Consider the following 20,798-nt stretch of genomic DNA (forward strand, 5'->3'; position numbering starts at 1 on the left):
TTTCTTTTTGTGCTTATTTAAATAAAGTGAAATCAGCTGCTTATTAAAGCTGGTTTTAAGGCTGAATGCATGTGTTTGTGTGCAAGATTTTTGCCAAGCTTTTACGTACCACCTGCATCTGCTCGCGCAGGTCACGAAAAAAGTGGGACATATTTTTTTTTGTAATCAACAAATGAGTTGCGTATAAAACGAAGCATTGATGTTAATAAACGTTAGAAATATTTTCGTGGAAATACCGCTTAGGTGGACCTCCTAACGCATATTGAACCGCGTAATTCTGGCGCAAACAATTCTGATATTACTCCCTCGAAAGGTCAACAACATAATGATACGGGTTGAGAGCGAGATTAGCCTGTTGGCGTGTGTGTTTGGCTCGCCTCTGGGCTGTCGTCAGCTGAGGGCAGGCCCGTAGACAGCCGCGGGCAGCGGTCGTCCCGCTGTGGGCGCTTCTCCAGCAGATGGGGTACGCTGCCATGGAGGATTACCCGAGATTGAACCGGATTAGTCGCCGTCTGAGACCGCTCCCATCCGGCTGAAGTGCAGAGTGGGGCTGATATGCGTGGTGGGGGTTTTTGTAAGCTGTTTCTATCAGTATATTTAATCTATCTGCCGTCTCCGATCTAGGAATCCAAATGAAAATGAAAGGAGCTCGGAAAGATCTCGAAAAACACTAAGCTTTTTGAAGCTCTTTCTCAACTATGTAATCAAGTTTGACCGCAAGCCAATGGCTTAGCCTTCAGAGGTTTTCAATCGCTGAGAGTTGTCGAAGCTTTCAGAGTAGCTAGAGAGTCCCTTACTATTTTCAGGTAATGGCAGGGATAGGTACTTGACATTATATTTATAGCACCCAGCCTGACGTTTGATGATTGAAGAGAAGCGGCAGAAGTTTTCACATGTATGGACAAGGCGTATAAGTTTATGCTTAAAAAAAAACAACCAAAAAGGATGCAAAATGCCCTCTTGTGACGGCATGGGGTGAAAAGATAATCGAATGCTGTTTTCTCCGATTTTTTTTTCTCCGATCTAGCCTTATAAGCTAACAATTAACATGTAGAGAAACGATTTCTCTAAAACCATGAAAAGAACATATGAGTTTTGATGGCCTCAGGAGACCTGACCTTTGATTGGAAGTGAAAATGACAGGAGTGCTAAAAAAACATATTTATGAATACAACCTTTCGAACTCCGCTTACCGCTTGTCGTTACGTGGTGGCAAGCGATAAACGGACTTGGAGGGGCGTCTTTGGTCCCCTAGTTTTCAAGTGTAACGATCGGACCACCTCTTTGACAAATGTTGAATTATCAATTAGTCCACCCACTATTTAACGGCACTTTGTTGGGACATAGCTCGCCGTGTCCCCATATATGGCCCGGCGGCGCGGCCGGCCGGCTGGACCGCTGCCAGCTGGCTCGGTCAGCTCAACCCGCGCGGCTGGTTCGTCGGTGCCAGACGCGGCTGCCGCAGCTCAGGACACGGACACGGACAAGGACACGGGCACGGGTACAGGTCGGGCACGACTACGAATGAGACTCCGGATACAAATGCGGACACGGATACGGGCACGGCTGCGGACACTGGTCTGTCACGGACGACACGGACACGGATACGGACACGAATAAAGACTAAGATACAGACACAGACAATGCTACACGACACGGATACGGACTAAGGACACGGATACGGACTAAGGACACGGATACGAACTAAGGACACGGATTCGGACTAAGGACACGGATACGGACTTACGACACGGATACGGAAATGGATAAGGGCACGGATACATACACGGATACGGACTAGGATACAGTGAACCAGTGAACCAATGGTCTTCATTAGGTCAGAAGTAAAACGGCTATTGTGGTCTAACACAGGCTGGCCAGGACACGTTAACCCTCAGCTATATGTGCATATCAACGATAATGGGGAAAACGATTCCCCTCCTCTCCGGATATGGGCTGACTCCGGCTGCTAATGTCTACTGATAGAGGATTGTTTTCCGAGAAACGCCTGCAGATAGAGAGGTATATTCGGGGAAATACACGGAGATATGGTCTACAGTATTGCAAGCTGTTGTAGGAACACTTCCAGCCTCTTCAGAAAGAGCTTATCAACAGCTTCAAACAGCACTTTCATTTTAGTTTGCTTTTCAAACTCGCTAGGTTCTATTTGAAGAGCGGTATAGGTAGGCATAACGAAGCATATATATGTATACCAAACACAAATTGACCAACTTTTCCATGAACGGTTTAATGCATAGATGTATCAAAAGCAAATTATAGGTAACTGGACAATAGACATTCGTCGCAGTTAGCGTAGAAGCGTTTATCTTGAAATTCATGACGGCAACGATCGGGTTGTGACTTATACTTGCCGGTCTGTTGTGTTGCGGAATAAGCTCTACCTTACGGTTGTTACGACCGGTTGTTACGGTTGTTAAGTCATTCGAACAACATGCATATTGTGTATGAATAGGGCACTGTTGCACTTTTGGTTCACATACGAGCCCCATAAAACACCGGTGCATATTTCAACTTTGGAGAAGTTAAACGACCGCTAATCTTCTACCGGACTACTGGTCAATAATAATTAATATGTACCGTGCAGACGATGTCGTAAGTTGACACTAAATCTGTACTTTATAGACGATATCTGAAGAGCAGTTTGGCCGGCTGTGCGAGGCGGCCAGCGCCAACAGTCGCCTGGAGGGCCTTCTCTGTTCCAACACCCACATGGGAGACACGTACGCAGAGAAACTGGTCCAGCTCATCGAGAACAATCCCAATATCAAGGAGATCAGGTGAGTATTAAACTAACTGACTGATCAAAAGATCGATACTTCAGCTACAGGTCTTATATGGCCTTGCTACAGGTTTTGAAGGCCTTGATAATATCATGTTGCCGTCGGGATGGACGTGCGTTGTGCTGGTATCCGCGGCTAGGGCATGGTGCGTGGTCGGTGTGGATAGGGTTTTGATCATAGGCGGCGGAACGAGGGGGGCACCGGGGCACCGTGCCCCCCCTTTGATTTTGGCATTTTAACATAGCCCTTTCCATGCAACGCCCTATGGGCGTTGCATGGAAAGAATGGGACCAAAAGTCGGCAGTGCCCCCCTTTAATTGAAGATGTTCCGCCGCCACTGGTTTTGATAGGTGTTTTCTATTTGCTACTGAGAGTGTCATCATTAGGACTCTTCGAATGACGCTAACTGCTGATGCTGTCCAAGCGTCTGATTGCGTGCTCTCTTTTTCAGCATCGAGTCCAACTTCATCAGCCCTCCGATGATCGCCAGGCTCGTGAAGGCTCTCCTCGTGCATAAAAGCGTCGAAACCTTCAGAGCCGCCAACCAAGTGAGAAATATTTAAATTCAAGTGTTCATTTCAATTGAATTCACTTGAATTCAAGCTTAGGGTGGACACGAGCTTTTGAATTCTGATCTAAAACAAATTCTCTTTATCATTATGCGTGCCGTTTGTTTCCATTGTGAGGCTTCCCATAGCGGCCTGTAATTTTGATGCTATCGCATTCAAGCACATCTGACGATTTTATTTGTTGTGTTTGTGCAGAGGTCGCAGGTGCTGGGGAACAAAATCGAAATGGAGATCACAAAGTACGTGGAACAGAACCCCAACCTGCTACAGTTCGGACTGCACTTTGACTTCAACGACGCTCGTGCAAGAGTCTGCAACCAGCTGCAGAAGAACCGCGACCGCTGTAAGTGACCAGACAGGCGTAATTACTCGTATACAAACCGGATTTAGAATGAATTACTTGGGTCACGTTTAGCCAAAATGGTTTTAAGCTTTTGTTTTGGTCGACCCTTTGTTTTCAGTCATTTCTGGGCGGTGGGGAGAATGTATGACCAGTTGCCATGCGACTCGAATCAGGATGTGGCTCTATCTCGAAACGCATTTAGATTGTGTGTTTCCCGACCTCCACACAGGAATAGATATGTCACCATAATAGTTTGAAAGAACCTTGTCATTACGACTCATAGCTTGCATTATGTTCTACATGACTTGTGTTCCGTATGTGTTTTACGGATCCTTTGCTAGGCGACCCATTGCTTGTCACCGTTCATTTCCAGGGAAGCGGCTTTATTCACCTTCATGTTGACAAGACGTCTGTAGTTGCTTAGACTGCTGTAATAGCTACCAACATGTGTGTATTGTACCAAAAGTGAGAAATGAACGAGGCCCGACAATAGCACAATCGGCAACTGCATATGTATATGTGAGCCATCAGTGAGCCGTTACCCAGCGGTATTCATTCTATCCCTTTCACAGGTGCCATTTGCGTATACCTAATGATTGTGCCTTATTCCACGCGTGGTGCCCGTGTCACTGCCTAGTGGAGGAGGGGAAGGGGCTGGCACAGATGTGTATGTCAATGGTGTGCCTCTGTCTCGTCCCTGGTATCGATACCGCCGTCTGTTCGCCTGACAAAACCCGGTCCTCGATGTTTTTTTTTTTCGGCAGCGATCCAATTTCAGAGAGTTGGCGAGCACGGGTGTCGCGAGTTTCGTTTTTGCGGCTTCGTTCTTTTACGAATAGTCGGGCTCGTCAACAAAGCTCGGTCGGCGCTCGCCGTGGCCGTGCCAGGTGGTAGTTGGCCGGCCTCCCCTCCGTCGATATAGAGAGGCGCCGCGCGGAGCGGTCCCAGTGGAGCCGGCGACCGTTCACCGCCGGCACGGCTACCCGTTCGCAGTGCGGGAGCTGCGTCACAGTGGGGGTATCGCGCCGCCCGCCGACACCACGTCCCTGGAAGACGTCATGTCTAGTGAGCCACCCAACGACTACTCCATCCAGCTGCCGGCCACCGACTCGCTACCGGCTCGAGCTGGCGGACTGCGCCAGCCGGCGTCCGACGACCGGCCCGACGGGCTGGCCGACGACCTGGCGGCGAAGGCGGTGCGCGTGGCGGCCGACCTGAGCGCCGGCCTGGGGCCCATCACTGCCGACGCCGAGCAGGTGGCCCGTGACCTGACCACGGTGGCGCGTGACGTGGACCGCGTGGCCGAGGACGTGGAGCAGGCGGTGGCCGACGTGTCGCGGACGGTGGCCGACATCACCAAGACGGCGCAGGATGTCGAGGAGCTGGAGATGTGCCTGGAGAGGGACTTCCTGGACGGAGAGCGCCGCTGAACGGTGGGCCGCCGCCGGCAGAGTGCGTGTGGAGTGGCTTCGAGGTACCAGTGCGCCGCTGAGGGCAGTTCGGCTTCTGCCAAGTAGCAATCGGCTTCTCGGAGGGCGGATGCTCGCCTAGATCCGCTTCGTCCCCGTAGGCATCTATAGGCATCTTCTGCGCTTATTCGACTCCTCCATAGCGCTATCCACTGGCTCGTCGTCGCTTTCAGTACTCCCCAGCAACCAGAATAAGGGCTGATAGTCACGGCTGTTGCACCTGTCACCTGTCCTACCCTCTGTGCTTGTCTGTGAGCTTCTACAGGGATCCAGTCAGCCAGCGCAGACACCCGTCTTCCCGTGTATGGCTCTAATTCTAAATAGACTGTTGCGATTGGTGCACGGGTGTTGCTCGTTTTCCGCTGATTCCTAGGCAATGTAGCGTAATATGTATGACTCCTTAGTTTCACAGAGTGCATGAAACTGGACTGTTAGTTGGACCTAGATATCAAGATATCCACACCTATAGGTTCCCAGTTAGGACATTGTAGCGTTTTGCTGTGCGTAAACGTGATCTCGTGGCACCGCGCATGTTACTATAGCTGGTGACACATGATATGTAGCGTTGTCCATGCGTGTGCCACTGACCCGTCGGGTATATAGAGTATCATCTCTCCCCCTCTGCGGTCCGTCCACAGTCCGCACCGGCAAGAGGTCGCGGCTCAGCTGTACTCTGTTCCGCGACCTCATTTGGAAGAAACTAACGTAATCAAGGTAGTGTAGCTGAACTGCCGCGTTCGCTAACATTCAGTGTGCAGCTCTTTGTGCTAATATAACAGCTTTTGTTGCTAACTTGATATTTGCGTAGCAACTTTTCTGTTGCTCTGACTGCCAACTATGGACACGCTTTCGCATCAGCACTCCACCCTGAACATGGAGGCTTGCAGCGCGACGCTTCCTGTTGCTTTCAACACTGCACTGTCAACTGTCAACAACTCAGTGCTATACCTGCTGCTTCCGGCACTGCCCCGCTGCTATGCTTGTTACTGCCAACGCAACCAGCCACGCCTTGCTTATTGCCAAACATCGACTGTTCTTTACCCTTCCGAAGTTCTCAACAATTCTGTTCCTGTTAATGAGCTAATGACAAATTATAATTTATCACCAATTTAGCTCTGCTACCATGGCTGACAACTTATTTATTGCAGTATAATGTTACCACTATATGACCGCTGCCGGTTTCAGCGCATGCGCATGGCACACTCATCTGAAATTAATTGCCACTGCTTACGCTGCTATTTTTCACACGACCTCTGGTATCGTCCGCTGTTCACTCGCTCTTTTGTGTGTGAGTGAACGCTTGGGTGAGTGTGACGTGTGTGTTTTCAGCCGTTCGCCCAGGTTCATGGTCCGTAACATCATGGGTTTCAGCACGCCTGCTACGGTGACTCACTCATTGATCAATTGTTTACATGGAACAAACTTCCGCTCATAATAGACCAGTCTGATCAGTGGTAAAGCTTTTTATCCAAACACAACTCAGTCATCAGTTGTAAGTTATCGGAAGGAATGGCATTGCTACATCAACAAAAATATGGGAGCTGTTCAGAGGCCTCACATTTTTCTTTTTAGTAGCAGATTGATGTAATCGTTAAACATTTTATTTCTTGGCCGTCCTAAGTACTTACAACTCTATTCTGGGCGGAAATTGGGCTGCTCGCATATGAAAATGGTGAATGTCTGAACCATGTTTTGCTCTGCAGCACGCTTGGCACGGCGAGACGCTGGCTCTGACGCAAACAAGGCCAAATGAACAGGGCCGTGGCCGCGTTTTAGGTACACCGTCTTTTCCCTGGCTTCATAAATAAAGCGTTTGCCCGGGTGAAGTAGAAAATACGAATCTCATTTCCTGCCCGACTGTGACCTTTGCGACGAATGATTTGTCGTCATAGATTACCGCTCCATTTGCATCAAGTGAGCTGCTTAATCAATGGATAGCGCGCTCGACGGAGGTAGCTGCACGATCTCCTTAGTTTGTATCGTGCAGTCGTTGTATATGTATAGTGCAGTTGAATAACATCTTATATCCGATGCATGAGGTTGCTCCGATAGGATAGCATCCACACCAACATGATAGCTCAGCTAGTTGTTTACGCAGTATTAGATACGGCTGCATCACTTAGCACTGCCAATCCGGAAACCCTACTCTCCAATATAGCACGGTTACGCTCTCTGGGACATTTCTCACTCATCCTCAACCTACTCCAGGATGGTTCTATACCTGCCAAACGACATCACTAGTCTTCCAAACGACTGTCGGTGCTCAGCAATCCCGATGTCCCTCTGGTGGAGTTTTATTTGTGAAGACCTTCGTACTGGTATTTTATTACAAGCCAGTCCGTTTATCGAGTAATTTCGCTCAACTTGGTGATTGAAATGATAATTCAACGAGGAGCTGCTCGTCTTGCAAATTTAAGACAGCGAGAAAAGTTTCAGCATTTCCAAAGTTTGCGTCATTCGGAATCCTCATTTGCAAGCAGCAAATGTCTTGTATGCTGCGTAGTGCGTAATGCATTACTGCAGCTCTCATATGCACGGCCCTTTCAATGCATGAAATCATACAGTTTTGACGAGTATAATAGTGTTCTTTTTTCCACCATTAATTAGTTCATGTTTTACTTTCCGGCCTGTCGCTATACAAACTATAGAACTTTCTTGGGAATCCCTAAGGACATTGTTCAATGGTTCAATTCGCTGTTAAGTAAAATGCACATAGGTGCCTATCATTTCAGTCGCGTATTTACCTATTCAAATGCTGTCGTAAAGATAAAATAGCAATTTGTCTTTGAGATGTGCTCTTTACGAAACGCAAATGCAGTATACGGTCGACTGTTAGCAGATGTCAAACGTTAGAAAATTGTTCAAGTGGTTGACCTCGCTTCCTTTTGCAGCCAGCTTGTGGTGCCCAGAAGCTGACGGCTTTCGCTGCGACCTGTCAATCGGAGCCGACGGTAGCTGCTCTGGCCTGTTCCGCGGTATTGACGAGTGCACCGATCAGCCGGCATTGAGACATTTCTGCAGGCTGCAAGCATCGCGTTGCATGACGCGGTACCATGACTTGCCTCCGGGCGCCGTTCTTTCTGTGCCCGTGCCCCCGACGGACCCCGCAGTGCGCCGTCAGAGAGGAGACAGTGACTTCCAAAGCGCAGTGCCAGCGGACTACGTTTGTGACGCGTTTGCGACGTCGTGGAGTAGCCTCCAGAACGCTTGTCTGATACGGCGCCGGCTGGCCGGACTTGTTTGTGAACGAGCGTCTTGTAGAGCCTTTGTCGACAGTCCCTCCCGTCTCACCCGCCGCCCCCAGTGCTGTGGTGCTCTCTGTGCGCATCAGCGCTCATCAATGGAACGCGCGTTGACGATCAGTCAGCCGTTCGGCGTGTGTCGAACTCAGCTGGTCTCTGCCCGAGTGGCCGCAGCGCACTGTATCCTATGGTGCGATTATGCGTGGTATGCAAGTACTGTCTGTATGTCATGGTAATAGGCCGGGAGCCCCCATTGCTTAAATACCGTACCGTATAATTACTCTTTTCGGTACACATACAGCGCGTCCAGTTACCGTACCATGCCTCGATTGAAGTACCGCTCCGTACTATGTCGTACCATGCTGTATCATGAGGTGAGGTACGTCAGCGTTCAGTCCCGTACCGTATAAAACGAAATCCATTGGTAAGACACCGTAGCCCGTACCGTATCGTATTTACCCGTACCTCCTAGTAAGGTCCCGTCCCCTATCATACCGCACCACGTGCCATAGAGCTCCCCCGGTCGGAAACTCGACGGAAGGTGCAGAGTGATGTCACCATCTGCAGTGGAGCGCGAGCTGCAGAGGCGGTCACTCGAGCTGCGGCTCTTATTTTTGTTTGGAAAATATAGATGTAGAATTTTAGTGGTGCTCGACAGAAGTGTATTCATGTACTCATATGCCATAAATAAAACGGAACATTGGGAGTTGAATCTGTTTGTTGACCCAGCAATTGTTTTAATTTTCACGATGTTTTCATTCATTGACATGAATGAACCGACACTCAATGAAGCCATTCATGCTATTATTTACTGATATTTGCCATGGTGCACACTAGCTTCGCATCAAACCCGGTTTTTACGCCCACTGTATAACTTTTGTTTGATTCGGCTTCATTAACTCGTCCTTGGCCGAGAAGTCTGTTTTTGCGATTGCTCCGAACTTAAGATAGAGAACCAAAATAACCATGCCTCATCACCGACTCAAGTCAAATCTTTTGATCTCTCTTATCTTTTTTATAGGATTAATCAGGTCGCTAACTTACGAAGTCATTAGTGCGTGTCTGCACGGTCCGGAAATGTCACAACTTCGCAACGCTCTCTTTGCTAGGAACTCATTCGTAGAGAGAAAAGACGTTCAAGAAGTATATAAGCTTCCAAATCCTTGCAACTTGTGTATCTCAAATGTTTTATAAGGGTCACCTGAGATGAACTCGGCTACATCATGCATGACCTTCCCATTTTGTATAATTTAACGAGAAAGAGGCAGATCTGCCTTGTACAAAAAGCTGTATTTAGTCGTTGTTATGCTAATGATGGCTAAACGGAAGTTAGCATCAAAGAGCTTCCTCAAATAGTAACCATGGCCGGAAACTGACGACCTATTTTTGTGTTCGAGATGTGTACCGACGGTACTCCATATACCTATACGTTAGATATTAAAAGAAGCAATTTATAAGCGTTTCTCTAATAACAGTGACTCACAACTGGAAGAGTGTTTGCTTACCTTAACACCATAAAAAGTGGAGGGAGCGCAAAGATTACGAAATTGTCTTATCGCATTTTGCAACGCTTTGCACCGGCTGCACGCTCAGTGCAATGTGTGATGAAGTATTATCAAACAGACGAAATAAAATCGTGTTTGTTTTAATATATTTGCAGTGGTACAAGGCGCAGCGCCGCCATTTTGTCGATGACGTCAGGGCCTGCTAAAGGGGTCATCGGAGGGTAAGTGACACGCACCATGTCCGGTCCAGTCGGCGGCAGTCAGTCGCGCAGTTAGCTCCGCGGTCCGGCGGCAGGACGGGCAGGGCCACCTCCGCCGGAGCCAGCCGATCAGACAGGTGCGTACACTACTCGTACAGGAGACACCCGAGGCCGCGGCCAGGTGCGTATACGCTACTCGCACAGGAGACACCCGGGGGCGCGGGCTGCGCGACGCCGGCGCGCCGTCTGTGCCGACGGGGGTCCGACGGTGCCGACGGGGGTCCGACGGTGTCGACGGCGGCAGTGGGCAGCGGACCACCGAGTCGGAACACCAGGCGGCCTCGGCGGCCCCTCACAACTGTCCCCTCACCACGGACAGAGGCAGGTCAAAGACTGTGGGAGATAGTGAGGCTTGGGATAAGGACAGGTGAGAGGTTACCCAGCGCTGGATGCACAGGGTTTGGGACAACATACATATACAGTTATGAGATCCGTAATACAGGTGGGGATACAGTGACTACAGCCATGGGGACCCGTAATACGGGCGGGGATATCGAGAACATAGTCATGGGGACCCGTAATACGGGCGGAGATACCGGGACTGCAGCCATGGGAAACCGTAATACGGGCGAGGATACTGGTAATGCAGGTATAGGAACTGATGTCGCAGGAGCGGAGACCCGTGCTGGAATTTTGGAAACTATTGGACGGAACTTTCACACAGCGGTTTCATGCCAAAGGCTGGAAGCGCTTATAACCGTACTAAGATGTCATAATTGCTTATGCTACCGATAATTCCATCGTGGTCCCGGATATAAACCGTTTTAACGTCGTACGAAAGAAGTAAATTGCTAATGCCAAGCATTTCTTATATCTAATGAATATACTTTTGAGGAAGGAAGTGGCGTGAATAGATGCCAACTAAATCTGTAAAATTTTAGCACGAGCGGCCCGGCCGCGCTCGCAGGCTACCTATCGTAGCTTATAGGTAATATCTAGGTATAGGTCATTAACTCATTATTGACTAGACTCTATAGATTTCATAGGATATAAATAGGCACTAGATAGATCCGTTCAGTTTTAATTACAACTAAATGAGTCGCTAAAGGCTTATTTATCATCGCTTTCTCCCTGCATATGACTTGTAAGCGGGACCGGTTATTTTTTTGCGTTCATATCGGGGCCACTAAGCGTAATCGTAAGCCAGATGACCTGACCCAAGGCGATATGGAGCCAAAATTTCATACATATCATTGCATAAAAGTATCACAATCATACAGTGTATATTTTTGTTATTCCAAAACTGCATTGAGGGATCGACGTTGAAAACTATGCGTAAAATAACTACCTAAGGTGTCGCTGAATCGGTCAGCGACACCTCCGTCATGTTGCAGGATAGCCGTTTTCAGAGTAAAGTTGTTTTTGGTACGGGTATCTGCCAAATATTTCTGAACAACTGTTTTTTTCAAAGTTTTTTTTTTTTCAACTAATTGCCGAGTCGAATTCGCCTGTCTGGCGGGCTATAGAGAGAGTAGGGGAGACCCGGGAGGTATGGGCCGGTTTTGTGAAAAGGCAATTTTCTTCCAGTGGGCAGTGGTTACACCCGGTTTTTCACTCTGTGCACGTGAAATTGCCTTTCGCCTGCAAAATGTGCCTGATATTAGGCATCAGGGATCAACTATTTTGTCCCGAGATAACTTTTAATAAATCATGCGCTTTTTCGATCCATCAAAATACACCGGGAGGTATGGGCCATGGTCCGGGAGGTATGGGCCGGTGCCATGTTTCATATCATTTTCCCGAAAATGAGAACAATACTCTTAGCTGGTATCTACCTTGATCTCTCGTAGAGCCCAGGAACCGCATAAGCGGTCAACAGCTTACTTCATGGAGGTAACTTGGGCCTATATGTATTTTGGTAAACTCAATCATGCACCATGAAATGAAATATATAATATTTTTCTGTTCGAATGAAATTTCAAGTTAAATTTTCAACATTGCGCGACAAAAATGAAATTTATTGAAGATGACACTCAATGAAAGCATCTTTTTATTGATTTAGGATCAACGGGGGTGGGTGGCCCGAACCTCCCGGTTAGGACGCCAGAATTTGCGTAGCATCTCAGCTCATAATCTTGCAAGAAAGCTTCAAATTGTCTATCCAGCCTTAATTTGCATGCTTTAAACTTTATGTTAGCATTGGTCTGACATCATAAAACGAGCCTGGTTCAAATTTATCACGAATTTTCTGTATGTACAGTATTTTACTCGAAGAGGGCAAAAACGCTTTATCACCGCTCATTGCCAAAGAAGACTGAGGAAGATTTTGAAAATCACGTGGGATGTATAACAGAATGGCTGCTACCAGTTTACACGGTCAGATGTGTAAAAACACGCAACACTTCTTCAAAACTGCGATGGCCCATACCTCCAGGGGGCCCATACCTCCCGGGTCTCCCCTAAATATCGAAAGTAAAGTTCGTAGGACCTTCAGGTAAATTCATTCGTAAAATTATCCGGACAGCTATCGGCACACGAAGGTCGAAGGTGTTTCGTTGTAGTTTGGGCGGAAATAATTTGTTCCTTCGCTCGAAATGTTTTTACAGCCGAGGAACTTTCTCAGTGAGATGGCTTGTCGTCCTTCTTTAATTGATTAGTCCGGACTGAACTGGTGCTTCTGATGCAAAGTTTCCCACTATGTTTGAGGGTTATTTTCAACAGACCATCGTTTAGCTGAAAATGAGTGCCAAAACATAATACCTGGCGGCATCACAACGGGAACCTTACACACGTCGCCAAAACAGTGAATTCATTTGCGCTGTGTTAATATTCATATAATGATCCATTATCTTGCGCTGGGCCGAAAAATTGAACGCCCCAATGCGGTTTCATCTTTTCTACACATGTGCAAGTCTTAGACCCTGGTCTCTTAAGTTCAGGTCACCATGTCATGTCAAGTGACCTAACCTCATAAGAGTTTTTATGCTCGTCAGAGCTAATCTGACTGACTAAATGGCTTGAAGCTTTCTGCGATTTATTATAATGGCAGGATGTACAAAACGTAGGGTGCACATCAGAATAGCTAGTGACATTTGAGCTAGTGACTTTTGAACTAGTACAAAACAGCTAGTGCCTCAAAACAGCTAGTGACAAAACAGCTAGCGTCAAAATAGCTAGTGAAGCAAAATAGCTAGTGCTTAGAAACAGCTAGTGACAAAACAGCTAGCGTCAAAGTAGCTAGTGAAGCATAAAGAGCTAGTGCCTCAAGACAGCTAGTGACGAAATAGCTATCGTCAAAATAGCAATTTCGTTGGACCTCTGTTCCCTTCCCATTCACTTCGCTTCAAAAATGCAAGATATCTATGACTGTAAAGATGTATTTCCCGCGATATGCCATCTCTTTAATTCCCCGGTGCCCCGCTTCTAATTTGTTGTTTGTCCTAGGGATCCCGTCCTCTGCCCTCCTAGCATTCCAAATAATTTTGTCAAACTACGGTGCTCTTCTGCTCCTTCTACCCGTGGGGACTCTTCGTCGGGAAATAATCTATAATAGCTGCTCTACGAATGAGCTATTTTGCTTATTAGCTATTAGTCAACGCTAGCGATTTCTATAGCGTCTAGCTATAATGAAGCACTAGCTATTTTGCTCTACTAGCTATATTGACGCTAGCTGTTTAGTCACTAGCTGATTTAATGCACTAGCTATTTTGCATTACTAGCTATTTTGGCGCTAGCTGTGTTGTCACTAGCTGTTTTGAAGCACTAGCTCTTTTGTACTAGCTCAAAAGTCACTAGCTCAATAGTCACTAGCTGTTTTGACGTGGACCCAAAACGTATATCTTTGATTTTACTCATTTCGGTGACCAAGTCAGTTCAATTTTGCGGCCTCTCGTCATAAATCAATGGGAGAAAACTGAATTGCGACTTATTTGGTAAAATGCCATTCTAAACACGCTAATTAACATATAAAAGGTTTTATACCAGCAGTTTTCACGACGGCCATCTGGTACACATTTGGTGCAGATTAGGTGCAGAGGTGGTGCAGATTTGGTCAAATTAGGCGTTTACGACGGGCTATCCGGCGAATGCACCGAATTTTACCAAATCTGCACCTAATCTCTTCTACAGCAAATATCTTTATTTTATGAATTTATTTCAGTGTTTTAATCGATGATACTCTCTGATAATATGACAGAACAGGCATATAAGCAAATAGTGCAACCCTAGCTGATAGTAAGAGACACACTGAACCTAATTTGACCAAATCTGCACCTAATCTGCACCAGATGTGCACCAAATGTGTACCAGATGGCCATCGTGAAAACGGCTATTATGTTCTGTGTTTCTTAAAAGTTATCACTTTGGGCTGCACAGATGCTTGTATACCCCATTTTTTCAAATGATTAGACATTATTTTCGATTTAAACACTGCAGAAATACATTCATGATAATTGATATGAAGATATTTGTTTTAAAAGATTGGCGCAGATTTGGTCTAATTAGTTGCATTCGCCCAATAGCCCGTTGTGAAAAGCACGCAAGTCCCGAGCCCGGGGTCTGTTAACCTGTTTATGATCTGCTGCCTGGTGACAGGACTCAGACATGTACCGGGGCAAGCGGCTACTATCGGCTGCTGTGGTGCTGGCTCACCTCAGCTCGAACGTGCTCCCCACACACGCCTTCCCTCAGGTAAATACGGCAGAGAGAGAGAGGGAGAGAGAGAGAGAGAGAGAGAGAGAGAGAGAGAGAGAGAGAGAGAGAGAGAGAGAGAGAGAGAGAGAGGGAGGGAGAGAGAGAGGGAGAGAGAAAGGGAGAAAGAGGGCGAGGGAGAGAGAGTAGTAGGTGAGAGGGAGAGAGATGGAGAGTGGAGTGTTGTGCATTGGTCTTTTTCCAAGCCCTTGCTCATATTTAACTTAGTGTGTGTGTGTGATGTTTGGAAACGTTAAATCATGGAATTTCTTATCGAACACAGAATGCCTGGCCCAAGATGCCTATAAGAAACGTCTGGCCTTTGCCAATTTACCATGAGCTCAGCAAGTAATGTCCTGTTCTTAGGATGTCAGTATCGGGAAGCCCCCTTCAGAAGATGAACATTCGCCAGTCCGCGACGCTGGCGCGCACCACATTATTCGAGGTGAGGCGGAAAATTATTTCTCGACGCCACAGACGTCTAATATGGTAGCTGCGGAGGTAAATATTGCAATGAGACCGGCAAATAGTACCCAGAAATATCATAATAACGAGCATGCACCAAGCCATCTCACAGAGCTCTGTCGTGTGTGGATGGTCGCACATGGGAATAAAGTGTGCCGAGATCACTGTTGCGCACTGGTCACTGGCACCACAGCGCCGTTTACTGTAGCTTCACGTGCAGCGTCTGAGTTCCTCTCACGCCAGTCGGATCACGCCATCAGAGTCGGTTGCACTAACTGTCTCATGATCCGTCATCTGCAGTATTTGGTTGCCTTCGGTTATTGTTACTAACAATGTTTCAAACTGTATTATTATGTTCTTCCTGCCATGCAAACAGCTTACTGATTTAATGCACTTCCCAGAGTGTATAAACACGACGTCTGCTGACGGCACGTTCTACATCAAGTCGTCTGGGGACGGCTCGACTGAGACCTGCGGCCTCTACCTCTTCTCGGACGCCAATAACATCATCGAGGTGCAGCTGAACTACGTCAGCGTGCCGTGCCACACCGGCGGCCGGGTCGCTGTGAGTTCGTCCGGTCTATCTGGACATTTTCCAGTCTTATGCAGCAATTATTATACGCGTTGCATAAAGCGTAGACATAGTTAGGTAGAGGCCCATAAAACTCGCCAAACATGTAGCTGACAGCCAAACAGGTTCAGTAGACACGAACATTTTTGTCACTGAATTATTAATACTTGTAGGTAGGTAATCTTGTCCCCTCTTGATTATCATGAGCACGTGAAGACAGATCACAGTAAGCATTGCGCCTATCACATCGACCGTTTTTAAACAACAGCGCTTCATCTTTCTATTTTTGAGGTTTGACATAAAGTTCGACAAAAGAGGGTCGACGTAAGAATAAATGAATTCCAGCGCAAATAATTCAGACTTGTCTAAATAAGCTCCTCGCCTCCTCAGGCCTTATTTTTAATCTACCTGATCCAAAAGTTCACCAAACACTTGCAGATTCGCACACCATTCGCTATTCCGTCGTGTCAGATTTGCTGTGCGGCCGTTCCGCAAGCGCCTGCAAGGTAGGCAGCCCGCAAAACACCTTCGCTAAATGGCCGGCGGCCGGCAGCGAGCGACGAGGAGTGTGTATCAGGATGTGTAGAGCGAATGTATGTATTGTGTGCAGGTGTTGTTAGGAAAATTATAGCTAGTCTGAAAGACCCATCGTTTATTATTGCTATTCCAACAGTGATAAATAGAAAGCTAAGAAAAACGAGGCACCGATGTAGGGAAGTATTAGCATGAGATAGGACAATGCGAATGTGTTCTAGCGGTTGTGTGCGTCTCACATGTGAAAGAAGATCAAAGTGCCTCTCCTTTCTTGTTTCTTATATTTTTTTTTGTCCACGGCTTACCATTGAAATAGTTTTGCTAGCTATGTCATGAATCCAAAGAAGTTTACTAACGGGTGTCTGTCTCATGATTGTCTAGCACCAGTCTTATGATTGTCGTTAGTAAGAATTTAAACGGGAAGGACATCCTGTCGTGATTCGAGAGTTTGGAGATCATGGACAAGTGCACACAGAAAAATATTAACACCGTTAGCGGTGTAATTGCACAGTACATATCTGAGCACTTGAGGAAAGTTAATTTAGTCCCTTCCCCGCTTAAATTACTCGCGCTTCCAAATAAACACCAGGAAGAAGGTAATAGAACACTGTTAGGAGGGTTGGGTGTTTTGCTACATGTAGTAAAACACCCAACCCTCCTAACAGTGTTCTATTACCTTCTTCCTGGTGTTCATTTGGAAGCGCGAGTAATTTAAGCGGGGAAGGGACTAAATTAACTTTCCTCAAGTGCTCAGATATGTACTGTGCAATTACACCGCTAACGGTGTCAATATTTTTCTGTGTGTGGATTATTTCATAGTATTCAATGCGTTATTATTATTTATTTCATGTCATACTGTTGCACATTTTAGAAGCATGATCGCCATTTTGTACCGCGCTTGTCGTACCTAGTCACTGACAGCGCCACTAACTCTGTCGTTGTGTGCTCAGCTGGTGGACGGCTGGGAGATGATGGGCGAGCTGTGGCCCAGTCCGTCCGACCACGGCCGGCCCGTCGAGGAGCGCACCATCGAGCTGTGCGGCACGGCGCCGCCGCCTCGCCCGTTCGTCAGCGAACAGAACGCCGTGCTGCTCCAGTACCGACTGCCGGCCGCCGGATCGGCACTCTCCGTGCGCGTGCGACACCTGCCCAACCCCCGGCGTGAGTACCCACTGGCTGCTACCCACTACCGACTACCCATTACCCAACCCACGGCGCGAGTTACACACTATCTACTAACTAAGCCCCGGCGTGAGCTGCCCATTACCCAACTTCCGAGGTGAGTTACCCTTTTCCCAACTCTCGGTGCGAGTTACCCATCACCTAGCCCATGCCCCATGCATGAATTATCTAGCTATCTCATTACCCAGCTTCCCTCGTCAGTTATGTACCGTTTACCCAGTCCTTTTTTTTATAAATTTAGTTCGAATGTTTGAATGGACGGATTGACAGAGCCGAGGCCCACGCTAAGCAGAGTTTGTTGCGTAGACCCCGACTCCTACCGCCCGATCGCGCAATTCCGGGTAACGGGAGAATTTAGATGCCAAAGTTTAACGTGCCCTTCAAAGCCGGACACGGCCTGTCCCACTCACCTGACTTCAACTGGCTACTGATGCTCCCACCAACCGCAGACCATCCCCGTCAGGAGTCTCAAATATCGAGCGCCGGAGCGACTCGAACCCGGGCTCTCACTACCGGGAGTCCGGTGCTCTACCAACTGAGCTACGGGACAGGAAAGAGTTGCGCATTTCCCATTCCCTCGAGTGCCGCGTGAGTTATTCTTAAATCCAGCCTACCCAACACCAGGCACAGTCCATGAAGCCACGGGCAGTCCTGCAAATGCGGGCTGAATGCTGCGTATATGTCTGTCTGTCTGTCTGTCTGCCTGTCCATGCCTGTCTGCTTTTATCAGTTTCGAGTCGTAAAATAGGCGCTGGTGTCATACCAGGTATGTGAGCTACGCATTCAAGTCATGGGCCCGACGTTATTCAGTTTCTGGACTGTGTTTTCAGTCCATTTCAGCTATTTTTAGCCAATCTCATAGGTCGGGAGATTCGTGAGAAATGAGCATATTATCAGGCAGCAAATTGCATTTGGTCTAATCTTATCAGACTCAGACAGTTGTGTCTGCTTGATAAGTCGGGCTACTGAGCTTCTCAGTTCTCAGTCCGCTGAGATAGAGACAAAGGGTGCTTGACGAATGTATGTCGGGTTTTGAACTTCACAGATCGCATGTCTAAAACCCCATGCTCAGAAAATAGACGTCCTATAGGTACGCCTGCTCTTGAAACGTTTCTTTGTATCGATGAGCAATTCCGGAGGCGTGATTGAAGTCATTTACCAGCCGACCATCTAAAACCAATGTTATCTAATCTAATGTTTATTGTCCTCCCCTCTGCATGACTCTAACGGCGCTAATTAGCAGAATTAGCGTGAATTACCGTACCTACGCTCGGCTGTCGGCCACACCGTTCTCCGTCTTACCCGTTCTATCTTACACAGCGTGTAACCAGCTGATGGACGGCACCACCGAAGTATTCTCCCTGCGCAACTTCGGCCAGCGCAGAAACTGCACACTGTTTAGCATGAGTCCCGTGGAGGTGCAGGTGTTGCCGTTCCGTGTGGGAGCGCCCTTGACTGGAGGCGGGAGGCGCACGAGGGCTGCCCTGACCTCTACCAAGGTAGGCGGAGTGTGGCAGACCCACTGCGATTTGGGTACCGGGAATGAAATGCAAAGAAACATGAACTAACTGTGATTGCAAAGCGTTTGGACTGTACGTACATACATGCGTACATATCATTTTATACCATAGTCAATAGTGTTCACTGTTCAGCTTGCTGAAGGTTTATGCAGAACAGTATAAAGTCATCAATGACATTGTATTTTTGTTGAGTCTGGGGAGAGACCAAACGCAAAAACAGATTTCTGCCGTTTCATTCTTACGACAAAGAGGCTGCAAATGAACGATGGAATGTTGGGCGCATTTTGCCTTCATTCCTATAGAAAACCTGACTGAACGGCCGGGCGTGTTTGCATATGCTCCACAGTGTGCGCGTCGCGGCTGGCCCGACTTTGTGGAGCTTGGCGAGGCCACCGGTCTGGACACTGACCGGTCGGCGGCGGTCAGCCGGCGTCTCTGTGGCATCAGCTCGTCGGCCGGTGAGTGTGTCATCAGATAGGTGGTGGCAACGGTACAATATACAAATAAATGTCACCGAACCAGCAGAGGGCCGCTACTAGCACTCGAACAGAAGGGACATGTGCTTCTTTATCGATGAGGTAGAGGGTAGCGGAGCGGAAAGACGGGCTTCTCCATCGATGGGGATAGGCTGTGTCTCCCACAGGTCTTCTGTATATTTAGGGTGACCGATGATCACTGACCGCTGACGACTGGCTACTGACTGCCACCGATGCTGTCTCCCTCAGGGCCACCAGAGAGCGTGTGCGGCATGTTCGTCACGCGGCTGGTGTCGAGCGGCCTGTTCGACAACCACGTGCTGGTGCGCGCGCGGCTGCTGCCCTTCCAGCAGATGCTGAGCCTATGCGCCGCCGACTACGGCCTGGACGACCAGCAGCTGGAGGAGAGTCTGAAGGACTACAGTTGGTGATGGGCGACGGGCCTGACCCGCCCGCCGACCGCACCGTCACAGCCGAGAGCGCTGCTATGTTCACAACCGGGCATCTGCCAATACACGATGGATAATACCAATACAGGAGTAATACAAGAGTCTTGTACTTACTGCTGCTTCAACGCTTTCTTTTTGGTGCGCGTTTTGTGGAAAAGAAAACAGTGACGTTGTGAATCATCATACCTATTCTCCCATAAGTGATTACAAAGCGATCGAGTCAAACAATGAACGTAAACAGCAGAAACAATGTAGGTAGGTAATAGATACCTATATAGGTAAGGTAAAGGTAGGTAGGTACTGTAAGGACTTTGAGATCAAGTTGACCTGTGAAAAGAGATTAAAGGAATAGATATGCATGCTTATTCCTTTAACTTTATTCCCGGAGGAATAAGTTACTTTATTAACTAAGTTAAAACTAAGTCAACCTCATTAACTTTACCTTACAACCGCACGATTCAAATCGCAAAACACTTAAGTTAATTGCACACACGTACAGGTCTCGCGAGATTAAGCGGTAGGTTTTGCACTTTTACATTTCCGGTTATATTTCAGAAACTAATCGATCTACGATGAAGCCATTTTACACGATCATGGCCGGCTTGTTACCCAACAAGTCGATCGCATCTCAACACTTAAAAGCTTAAGACGACGAAGATATAGCCTGAAGTACACTAAATTTTCTAGGTGCAAAACCTACCGCTAAAACCCGCGAGACCTGTACCTATTCATTTTTATACTGGGACGTTTTTTATTTGCTCCCCTCCTTCTCTCACTTCTTCC

General features: G+C 47.7%; 2 protein-coding genes across 11 annotated transcripts in view; both read left to right on the top strand.

The window, feature by feature from the left end:
* LOC122379835 (tropomodulin-like) overlaps positions 1 to 9,136 on the top strand; it is a 31,184-nt gene extending 22,048 nt beyond the window's left edge. For 3 of the 10 annotated variants that reach the window (XM_043362368.1, XM_043362369.1, XM_043362370.1), the window contains 4 exons: positions 2,644 to 2,798; positions 3,253 to 3,349; positions 3,566 to 3,713; positions 8,074 to 9,136. In XM_043362368.1, coding sequence (XP_043218303.1) covers positions 2,644 to 2,798; positions 3,253 to 3,349; positions 3,566 to 3,713; positions 8,074 to 8,660 — 987 coding nt within the window. In that variant the 3' untranslated portion in view covers positions 8,661 to 9,136. Of the gene's footprint in view, positions 1 to 2,643; positions 2,799 to 3,252; positions 3,350 to 3,565; positions 3,714 to 5,820; positions 5,897 to 6,885; positions 6,959 to 8,073 lie in introns of all 10 variants that reach the window. The other 7 variants (XR_006256236.1, XR_006256237.1, XM_043362373.1 and 4 more) reach the window with 4 other exon arrangements.
* Positions 9,137 to 10,181: 1,045 nt separating this feature from the next.
* On the top strand, positions 10,182 to 20,117 carry LOC122379836 (corticotropin-releasing factor-binding protein-like). The gene is made up of 8 exons (XM_043362376.1): positions 10,182 to 10,266; positions 14,723 to 14,818; positions 15,185 to 15,263; positions 15,685 to 15,848; positions 17,339 to 17,549; positions 18,891 to 19,069; positions 19,437 to 19,548; positions 19,816 to 20,117. The coding sequence occupies exons 2-8, from the start codon at positions 14,732 to 14,734 to the stop codon at positions 19,995 to 19,997; spliced, it is 1,014 nt and encodes a 337-aa protein (XP_043218311.1). The 5' UTR covers positions 10,182 to 10,266; positions 14,723 to 14,731; the 3' UTR covers positions 19,998 to 20,117.
* The last annotated feature ends 681 nt before the right edge of the window (positions 20,118 to 20,798 follow it).

The sequence above is a fragment of the Amphibalanus amphitrite genome, unplaced genomic scaffold, assembly GCF_019059575.1.
Source record: "Amphibalanus amphitrite isolate SeventyFive unplaced genomic scaffold, NRLGWU_Aamphi_draft 000085F_arrow, whole genome shotgun sequence".
Classification (NCBI taxonomy): domain Eukaryota; kingdom Metazoa; phylum Arthropoda; class Thecostraca; order Balanomorpha; family Balanidae; genus Amphibalanus; species Amphibalanus amphitrite.